The sequence below is a fragment of the Choloepus didactylus genome, chromosome 10, assembly GCF_015220235.1.
Source record: "Choloepus didactylus isolate mChoDid1 chromosome 10, mChoDid1.pri, whole genome shotgun sequence".
NCBI lineage: Eukaryota > Metazoa > Chordata > Mammalia > Pilosa > Megalonychidae > Choloepus > Choloepus didactylus.
The window spans coordinates 99,400,730-99,412,115 of record NC_051316.1 but is presented as its reverse complement, the minus strand read 5'-3'; the positions used below and the strand labels follow the sequence as shown (position 1 = coordinate 99,412,115).

The window sequence follows — 11,386 nt, the reverse complement described above, 5'->3', positions numbered from 1 at the left end:
CAGATACGCCGTTTCCAAATATTTTTTCCCATTGAGTAGGTTTTCTTTTTACTTTTTTGACAAAGTCCTTTGATGCACAAAAGTTTTTAATTTTGAGGAGGCCCCATTTATGTATTTTTTTCCTTTTGTGGCTGCGCTTTGGACGTAAAGTCTAAACCACTGCCTACCACACGGTGCTTCCCAACATTTTCTTCTAGAAGTTTTATGGTTCCAGTGCTTACATTTAGGTCTTTGATCCCTTTTGAGTTGGATTTTGTATATGGTGTGAGGTTGGAGTCCTCCTTTTTTTGTATATGGATATCCAGTTTTCCCAGAACAATTTGTTAAAGAGACCATTCTTTCCCAATTCAGTGGTCTTTGCCATCTTGTCAAAAATCAGATGGCCATAAATGTGAGGGTTGATTTCTGAGCTCTAAATTCTATGTCTGCTCTTGTGTCAGTACCCTGCTATTTAATTACTATGGCTTTGTAATAAGTTTTAAAATTGGGAAGTGTGAGCCCTCCAACTTCTTTTTCAAGTTTAGTTATTCAGGGCCCTTTACCCTTTCATATAAATAGGATGATTGGCTTTTCCATTTCTGAAACTAAGGTTGTTGGAATTTTTATTGGGATTCCATTGACTCTATAAATTGCTTTGGTAATATTGACATCATAATGATATTTAGTCTTCCAATCCATGAACATGGAATATCCTTCCATTTATTTAAGTCTTCTTTAATGTCTTTCAGCTATGTTTTATAGTTATCTGTGTACAAGTCCTTTACATCCTTCATTAAATTTACTCCTAGATACTTGGTTCTAGTGTAAATGGAATTTTTTTCCTTGATTTCCTCCTCAGGTTGCTCATTACTAGTATCCTTTTTTGTATGACATCCTTTTTTTTGCAAGGATGAAATCTGAGGTTCAGCATGGCCGGGACTACAAGCCAGGTCATCTGATCCTTAGCACGCTGCCTCCCTTATTTCTTTGCTTAAACTCCCGGTGCCATCTTCTCCTCCACACACTGTTTTTCCTTCCCCACTTTCAAAATGCAGAAATGATTTGGTGTTGGTGGAAAAGAGTCAAAGGAAGGGGGGTTGAAAATTGGAGACAAACAATTAAAGCTGCCCTGATGCTGACAGGTAGAATCCAATCTCTGTTGGCCCTGCCTGGATCCTAGGTGTCCCAAAAGCCAGACCTGCTGAAGTCTTCTCCACCTGTGGATCCCCACCTCACAGCTGTGGGCACTATTCTATGGGACCATCATATCTCTGTACATTCACCCCTAGTCCACCTACTCAGTGACAAAGGATCATGAGATCACTGTTTATCTATACAATAGTTAACCCCCATGCTTAACCCTTTCATTTATAGCCTTGGGAACAAGGACATAAAGCACGCTTTGAGAAATCTGATTGGGAGGGCAGAACAGCATAACTATATTTTGACACTTCTCAGCACTCATTCATTCAGCCATGAATACAGCAGGTACCTGTACTCAATTATGAAAAGAATGCAAAGAAATACCAGTCCATTTCTGTCTTCAAAATTAATTATCTTTCAGTGAGTAGAGATGAGACAACTGCAATCAAAGGAAACTGTACTTTTTAGTAAAAATAAATAAAATGAGTCCTAGATAGAGACACTTAATTTTAAATAGCCATATAATACATATGAAACCTGAATGATACACTTTGGTGCCTCTTGGTACTCCCTTCACAATTGTTACTGAGTGGATACATGCAGCAATCCTGGCCTGAGAAAAGTATCCTTATTAAAGTCACAGATGCCTTAAGCGGGAAATCTGGGTCACACAACTAGGTAGACACCCTAGGACCTGCCAAGTGAAAGGAGAGAGTGAGAGGAATTTAGAATGGATAGTGATAGTGGATGAGGGTGAGGATGAGAACTAACTGTGACCTTAATACCAACTGCGGCAAAGGGGTGTGCATTTCACCCAAACAACTTCTCTCTTACAGTTTTCCCCTGAAGAAGAGAGGATCATGGAGGATCTGCTCACCATACTTGTGTGGAGAAGTGGCTTTGTGCAGCACAAAAGGTAGACAGTGGCAGCTATGAAGATGTACCATTCAGATGTCCTATGGTTGGGAGAACATCTGTCTGAAGACCCAACTACTGGCTCTCTGGGTCTACCACCATGTTTGTGCAAAGTCCATGCTTCTATAGGCTGCTCCCAGGCAATGAATGAGCATGGCAGGGACACCATGCCAAACCCTCTCAGAGAGAGCCAGGACTCCAATGGACAATTTTGTTTCAAGGACTCATTATTAGCCTGGCCCAAACTTTCTTGGTATTTTGCTGCAGTTTGAAACTCTTCCTACCCTAATCATCCTTTCTTTCCTCTTTTCTTCCTCAGGTGTCAGGACTGTATCATAGTCTGAAGACCTTCCCTGATTTCTCCTGCTCCTTCCCAATAAATCTCTTACACACCTAATCCCATCTTGGCATCTGCTTGGAAGACATAATCTAATGCACTAACCATAATCCAGCAAACAACTCCCCTCCTCGGTACATATTATAGAGATACTTGAACAGGTACACCAGGAGTCTGTCCACATTCATAGTAGTATTTCAAAATGAAAATTTAAAGAATAAAAAGAGGAAAGGGCCATTCTAACTTCATTTATTATGATTTTTTATTTTTATATAACTTAACTTGATATAGAAGGAATAGGAAACAAACTTCATTTCCCCAGCTATTTATGCTGAAGTAATGAAGGTTAGGCTATTACTAAAGTAGCAGTAATAGAAAAAAAGAAATGATAAATGATTGCTATTGTGGAGATGTACACCTGAGAGTAATGACGGTATCAAAATGTCTCTCTAACTTTCAAGCAGAAGACTTTTTTAAAAGACAAATAAGCAACAGTTGCAATCCTCAAATCCAAAAATCAATGAAAGTCAAGAGCTGATTGTGGGGATGACTGCACAACTATGTGATGATAGTGTGAACAGCTGATTGTACACTGTGGATGACTGTATGATATGTGAAGAAACTCAATAAAACTGAAGAGGGGAAAAAACACACACAAAAGAAAATCAATGAAAGGTATTTTGTAGAGATTCAGGTAACTCATTTTGTGGCAAAACCTGTCCTGGATTGACATGTAACTATTTAAAAGTCTTTATTTATCTCACTTAGTATGACTATCCATGCATTTCACTTGCCAAAATATCTGTGTTTGATTATGATCGGTAGCCCCTGAACCCACTGGTAGTATCACATAAGAGACAATATATTTACAGTATTACTCTCAAATATTGGAAACATTCCTCTTTCAAAAATGAAAAACCCTAAAGATATTGGATGGGAATATGTGAAACTTTAGCATACAGCAATGAAAAACAGTGTCCTGTAGCAACAAGTATCAACACAAATGAATGTCAAAAACATAATATTGAGTGAAAGAAGACAAATTATTCCATTTACAGAAAGGACAAAAAATAGGCAAATATACTTGATTATACATACATGATTATACATACATATATGGACGGTAACTTTAAGGAAACTGTTCCCATATGTTTTATACACTTTTTAAATATATTACATATTTCACAATCTCATGTATTTCACAATTTTAAAAATCAGAAATAAACAATTTTAAGGAGACTCGGTCAGTGCCCCTATAGCTTCTGCAGATTTTACATATGACATCACTTATCTGAGCCGGCACTTTGAATATGTCATCTCACTGATTATCTACAATAACTATAAAAAGTGTGCACATACTTTACAGATCAGGAACATGTAGCATCTGGAGTCACAGGGGACAAGTGTGTTCACTTTTTCCACATCACATAACTGTAGGAATTTAAAGGCAATGATTGTGTTGATCATCCCACACAAAATCTGCTCTATTCATTTATTATTTACGTGCTGGGAAATTATGGGTTTTCTGGAATTATTAGAATGTGTAGACTCCATGGCAGGTAAGGGTGGAGGAAGGCAGCCCTCTCATGCTCTTGCCCAGGGGAGGGGTACAATGAGCAGGCTCTCAGGGTTTCCAGATCTGGTCACTCTGACACTGCAGGGGCTCACGACTCCAGGGACCAAAGAGGACAGCTGAGAGCTTGGACACTTGCCCCATCTTATTTCTAACTAGGAGGTCTGGGATTGGGTCCCAGGAGACACTCCATGTGAAAAGCCAACAGCTCTTCCTGGCTCCTGTGCCTGAAGTCTTCAGTCTGTGCTGCTGCACCCTGCGGCTCCAGTCAGTAGGACAGGCAGACCAAGAAAGAAGCACACTTAATCTCCATGGTGATCACAGAATCTGAGGTTGGCCAGAATTTCCAGGTAAGGGCTGAGGGGGACATTATACACACACACACACATACACACACACACACACACATGCACACAGAGAGAGGGAGAATTTCTCTCTTATTCCTTTCTCCTTTCTTCCCCTTCTTCACTCTCAGCCAAAACCATCCTGGCTATTCTGATCACCATGAGAAGAACCTTGACTCAGTATTCATAAACTCCCTGAGAATCCAGCCTCAAGTCTCAATGCAGATAAGCCTTCCCCAAACCTTTGGCAATGGCCAAGATATTGTAACTGTGCAATGACAGGGCCCAAGGCTCCTGTACTATGCATGAACAATTCACTCTCAGGCCACACAATCATGAATGGCTTGCAGTACCACTCTTTGCCACCACCCAAGGACAATAACAATTCCCACAGCAAGTAAAGGTTCACCAAGCCCTGTTTTGTTTTGTTAACTTGAGTCTCAGAATAATTGTAGGTAGAAGTTAAATGATTTTACAAGATAATATAGCTGGAAGCTTTGTCATGGTACTACAGAGTCAAGTCATCATTGCCCAATGGTCACGATGATGATATTGATGACAATGGTAGTAAGGAATCTTTAAAAGAAACTTTACAATTTTCAAAGCTCAACTCCCCACAGATAGCGACTAGGAAAAAATAGCATATAAGCTGATGAGCCATTCTAGTTTTCCCAGGACTGGGACTGTATTAGTCAGGCTTTAGTAAAAATTGAGATTATTCTTTCTGACTGCTGAAATCATCAGTTCTTCCTTTAAGACCTTCAATTAATTGGATGAGACTTCTCTCACTGCTGAAGGCAATCTCCTTTGTTGATAAAGATGTAACAAGCCATTGATGCAATAATTGACTAGTGATTTAAATACACAAAATACTCTCACTGTAACATTCAGGCCAGTGCTTCCTTGACCAAACAACTGATCACCATAACCTAGTCAAGTTAACATGAAATTAAGCATGCAGGGACTTTTCAGTTTTAAAACCAGGAAATTCCTGGGCAAACCCAGGGGACTTGGTTGGTTACCCTAGAAGTCACTCTCATTGTTTTTAAATTTCAACAAGAGAAACAATAATATAAAGAAAAACATTTGACAAGCATTTTATATGAGCCACCCATTGCTCTAGCTCTGTACAATCCTTACCTAATTCAATACTCAAAACAACCCTATGAGTTGGATATTATTATCTCCTTCAAGCAGATGCAGAAACTGAAACCAAGAAAAACTGAGCAACTTATTCTATGTCACAGCCCATAAGTGGGCTAGTGTCAAATGAAGGTTTGTTAGATCCCACACAGGGAGTGTGTTTTATCACTACATCAAAGAGCATGGCATAAGCCCATGTTGCCACTGCCTGTTCATGTGTTCATCCTTCCACGCAGTTCCAAATGCAGATGTTAGAATCTCTTGTTTTAATTTCATATAAAAGGTCCTGAAGAAACCTTCAACTAATTCTGGCACTTTGATCCTTTCCACAGTCCTACATGGTAGGTTTATATCCACATCTTACAAGTAAAGAAAATGAAGCTTAGAGGAAGTAAATAATTTCCCAAAATATAAAAGGCAAGTGAGGTTTAGAGCTGGGAAGCATGGTATCTATCATTTTGCAGTGCATCAGGCATCTCAGGTTCCATTTTTACCACTATCACTAACAATATTAATAACTTTTATAACAATTTATTGAAGGCCCACTCTGTGTCAGTGCTCTGAATATGTCATCTCAACGATTATCTGCAGTAACTAAATAAAGTGTGCACATATTCTACTGTCTAGGAAACTGAAGCTCAGAGAGGATAAGATATATAAGTTGCAGAGGAATGCACAGGGAGTAACAGCAGAGAAAAGACACCAATCGAGTCTATAAGACACCAAAGTCAACAGTCTTAATAACAAATGAACTTGATAATGTTGATGATCATGATGGAACCTTTTATTTATAAAATACTTTTGAGTTTATAAAGTTATTTTATCCACATTAACTCATTTGATGTGTCTTCAAATGAAAAATAGGGCAGCTACTCCATCAAACCAAGAGTGATGGAGTCCCAGCTATGACCTATCTGTGTAAACTGTTATCGCTTCTATCTCCCAAACACACACCCACGTGCATGCCTCTGCAGTTGGCTAGTAAGTGCATAGCCCCAAGATTATCTTACTCAAACTTTGAAAGGCTATGAAATAGCTTTTCTATTTAAAAAAAAGATCCTAATACTTAGGATCTTCCCAGCTGATCCAAGTTCAACCTCTTTCAGGAGGGCTACAAGATAATTCAATAGACTACTAGAATGCAAACTTCACCCCATCTAAATCTCTCATTGTCATCAGAGTTCTCACCTCTGAACACAGTTACATGCCTACCACCAACAGACACCAATGCATCTCTGTGACCTTTGAAAAGAATGTGGAAAACCAGACCAAAGACCTCAAATGATGTAACTCTTTTGGGAATCAACCTATATTTAAGCAGGATTTTCCTCCAATTGCTCTGCTATAAATGGGAATCAGAAACCAAACCACCATCTCAGACTTCCTGCTCTTGGGTTTCCCTCAGCACCCACGGCAGCAGCCTCTCCTGTTCGGGCTCTTCCTGGGTATGTACCTGGTCACCATGCTGGGAAATCTGCTCATCATTCTGGCCGTCATCTTTGACTTGCACCTCCACACCCCCATGTACTTCTTCCTGGCCAACCTCTCCTTCACCAAGACTTGCTTCACCTGCACTGTTGCACCCAAGGTGCTGGTGAACATCCAGACGCAGCACCACACCATCTCCTACACTGAGTGCCTCATGCAGATGTACTTCTTCATGGCATTGACCCTGCTGGATGACTTCCTGCTGGCTGTGATGGCATATGACCGCTATGTGGCCATCTGCCTTCCTCTCCACTACACCATGGCCATGCAACCCCAATGTTGCCTGCAGCTCCTGTCTGCATCCTGGCTCTGCTCCTACCTCCTGGCCTTCTCACTAGCTCTCCTGATGGCTCAATTCTCCTTATGTGCCTCCCATTCCATCCCACACTTTTTCTGTGATGTACCCCCACTTCACAAGCTTGCCTGTTCAGACACCCATATCTTTCAGATCACCATGCTAACAGAAGCACTTCTCTCAGGCATGATTCCTCTCACCTGTGTCCTGGTATCTTATGCCCACATCATCCACATCATCCTCAGGGTCCCCTCTGCTGAGGGGAAATGCAAAGTCTTCTCTACCTGCGGCTCTCACCTGACAGTGGTCACTCTCTTCTATGGGACCCTCTTTCTGGTGTATTTCCAGCCCTCATCCTCCTACTCAGCAGGGACTGGAATTGTGGCATCTGTGATATACACAATGGTCATCCCCATGCTGAATCCCTTTATCTACAGCCTGTGGAAGAGGGACATGAAGGGAGCTTTGTGGAGACTCCTTGACTGCAGAAAATGTTCTACTCCATAAAGAGGCCTTCTCCAGTGTAGAAACCCACACTTTTCATAATGACTTTCTCACTAGATTTCTCCATTGTACTTTTGAAAGGCTCACATTCAAGGCAGGATGAAAGCCTGACATGGCCTGACTAGAATAGAACCAACTGGCCAGAGACAGAACTACAGCCTGGAGAGAGGGAGTGGCCAGCAACCCTTACAGGGTGACCTGATTTAGTGGGTATAGGTACCCAAGAAGATTCAAACCAGAGAATTGGGAACCATCAAAACAATGAAAGTAGAAAAAACTTAGATTCTAGGAGGAAACCCAGTCAGCAGCTCAGTCTAACTACAAAAAGTGCTGTCAAGACCCAGGAAGGGTCAAGTACTCCAAAGTGCAGGGACCATTTCCAAATCCAGCTTTGGAAGAAACTTTTCAGGAGGATTGTCCTCCACATGGAGAAGGCTATTTGCTGGAACTAAAAGACAGCAAGAATAATTCTACAGGCAGAAACTAGGCACAGATATATCAGGAGACTGGTCCAAAATCACACAACTGGAATTAGTTCTAAGATCCTGGCAGTGAATGCTTGTTAGTTATCACGACAACTTTTTCATTCTTTAGCTTTTATACTCTGACTTATTATTTGGCCTCTACTGAAAAACAATGCATGTCTATTTTAATAAATTAGTAAAACACAAACAGGTAGGAAAAAGGAGAAAATACTCAGATACTTCCATTTAAAAACAACCACTGTTAGTATTTTAGAACATTTCCCTTCTGTTTTTCTAATTGCTCTTTTACTTATTGAGAAAACACAATAGGTACATTATATATTTTTAACTTAATCTTATAACATGAGTTGTCTCTATATTACTATTAACTCTTACGAACATTTGGCTCCCTAAGATTACATCAGAAGCAAGATTCATGATATATATAACTGTTCGGCTATTCTTGGATGATTAGGGAATGTCTCAGTTTTCACTCTTACAAACAACAATACAAGGAAGTCTCTAAGAAGAAATCATTTTTATATTTATAGTACATTACCTTTAATATTTTCAGAAGTAGAATGCATCGGTAGAACATTTGTTGGGTTCTTTATGCATGTTGCCAAAATGCCCAAATGAGAGTGCCCTTTGTCTACATCCCCTGCCCTTAAAAGTCCATAACTATTATGATAGATAAAAAAGCATTTCTTTGCTTTAGTTTTCATTTCTTTTTTTTATTGGTGAGTGGACCATGTTCCTGAAATGGTAAATCAATTTTTAATTCTCTTATTAATTGTCATATTATCTTCCCATTATCTCCTGGAGCTATTTTATTAACCTGTATAAGCCTCTCTATATTGCACATATTATATCTTTGTTTTCTTTGTCTTGGTAATTAAATGTTCCCAGTTAATTCTTTTTGTTTTGTTTCATTTTGGATTTTTTTTCCTGAAGAATTTTCATTTAATTATATATACATAAGAGGAAATAAAACATTTTCACAAACATTCTCAAGGCTTACAACTATCAAGAAAATGACAACATAAAAGCAGGAGAAATATTAAACACATGGTGGGAGGTCAATTTCTTTTTTTTCTTAAAAAGTAAAAAAAAATCACCATATAATTTAGTAAAAAAAACCTGTACTGAATAACAATTCCTGGTGTATGTACTTGATCAGAAATGAAGACCAAGAATATAATAAAGCCATATGACAATACTCATCTGGCACACTCTATCATGCTACAGATACTACAGTGTTGGCAAAGTTTCTGAAACATCAGCTTATATAAACATGGGAGTCCCTGGTTAGCTGTGCTAAATGTAATGCTCTCTACTAAAATGTCCCCACAATTTAGTTTCACTTAGAAACTCCAGACTAGTTACTGCTTCAGAAAAATATTTGTTTGGCATCTCCTGGACTTTATTCCATTGGACAATATGGACATATTATTTTGCTACCATTAAACATTTTATTCAGCGCATCTCTTGATATAATACAACCACAGAATAATTTCACAGGTGGATTTGCTATCTGTTGAGCACTGACAAAGAATGGAACAGGAAAATATAGAGTGATACCAGCACTTTTCACCAAGGTCCACTTCAAAAGATAATTCATCTTTCTGGTTCCAAACTCCAGTGCACTGCCTCTGTTTAATCAAGGCTTTGACAAAAATTAAAGTTGGCAGCGCCATGCAACCTGCTGAGAGGGGACCCCATGGAGAGCCCCAGGAGGGCATAGGCAACCCATGTAAAGATGTCACAAATGCCAGCCCACTGATTTGCATCAAGCAGGTGAACATACAGTGAGTTCTCAATTCCTTATCTCAGATACGCGAGGCTTCCCATCAAAACCTAATATCTTTTTGATGGTTTAGGGCAAATGGTTGACCATTTTTAGCATATTGTAATGCTTCTTGCTGATTTGTAGTGCCACACAAGAACAAGATAATAAAATACAGTCTGTGTAGCATAAATTCCAAAGAGCTCTTCTGGGCTATGAACATTTCTCAGTTTGATACTGCTCACTCGAGATGGCCTCAGAACTCCGACTTTTCATGCTTCTAACACTAGATTTAGTGCCACAAATGGTTCTTTCTGACTTAAGTCTACAGAAAGATCAGATTCCTGGCAGAGTTCCTCAGCTACATCCAGCATTCCTTATCAAAAGAAGTCTGCCACTACCTCGTTAAGAAGGTTCTGGCTAGCTGCCTGCCAGCAGCCATCTATGTGGACACTGTTAATGTCTGAACCAAGAATTCCTGTCAATGATTTTTACAACCAGAGAATCACTGCTGTGAATGCCTTTGTGGTCCAAGGCTAATTTTTGAAGAGTCCTTTATTCTTTTACAGCACTGTTTCAAAACAAGTGTAAGTGTCCCTGATAATTCAGCATCTTTGCCCTGGCTCTGCAGGATCTTGTGACTGAGACCACCAGCATAGTCGCTGTCACTGAGCTCCTCCAGGCTGGCACAGTTGCCCAGAGCTGGAGGTCTTGTGCAGCACCTTCTCCAACTTGTGCTCCACTATCACACGATGGTCCATGTGGGCAGAGGTGCTCGGCACCCTGGGCTAAGCCAAGACCACACACTGTTCTCTCTCCCTTCCCTAGGCGTGGGGCTCCCCTGCGTCCCAGCTACCCCACGTGCCGGCCCAGCTCGCCGCATCTGGCTGTCCCAGCGACGCCACCGATTCCCAGTTAATTCTTGATCTCTTACCTCTGCAATTATTTTTAATGTAAGGAAGTTTTCAATCTATGTATTACCAAATCATGAGGACTTCCTCTTTGTAACTTCTTTGGCTGAAATTATAATTAGAAAATCCTTCTCTCTGTAGAATTCATGCAACTAGCATTTTTTCAATTTCTTGTGGGACATACTTTTTCAATGATACCATATATAACTTTATAATGAACTCATATAATTGAAGTGGCTCTCTCCTAACACATCCCTGTCATTTTCTGCAAATGATTCCTCTCCATTTTTATGTTGCACATTATTAACAAATATAAATGCTGACTACCTCTTAACTGTCATTCGCTTAAATATACATCGAACACTTTCATTCAGATCCTTTACTCACATTATTCTCTCTCTGGGGCATCTCACCCTTCTCCAGACCCAGTTTAAGTCTCCTCTCCTCTATAATATTAACCCACTCACATGGTCCACACTGATCATACCTCTCCCCCACCCACTT

The 11,386-nt window shown here is 39.9% G+C and overlaps 1 protein-coding gene and 1 pseudogene across 1 annotated transcript; one reads left to right on the top strand and one right to left on the bottom strand.

Moving 5' to 3' along the window:
• The first annotated feature begins 6,794 nt into the window (after positions 1-6,794).
• On the top strand, positions 6,795-7,724 carry LOC119545286 (olfactory receptor 1G1-like). Its single transcript, XM_037850798.1, has one exon. The coding sequence runs from the start codon at positions 6,882-6,884 to the stop codon at positions 7,722-7,724; it is 843 nt and encodes a 280-aa protein (XP_037706726.1). The 5' UTR covers positions 6,795-6,881.
• A 1,851-nt stretch (positions 7,725-9,575) lies between these two features.
• Positions 9,576-10,732, bottom strand: LOC119505682 (annotated as a pseudogene).
• Positions 10,733-11,386: the final 654 nt, after the last annotated feature.

Bases quoted from the DNA above. Each gene is read 5' to 3' on its own strand.
- LOC119545286 (XM_037850798.1), top strand. From the start codon at position 6,882: ATGTACCTGGTCACCATGCTGGGAAATCTGCTCATCATTCTGGCCGTC.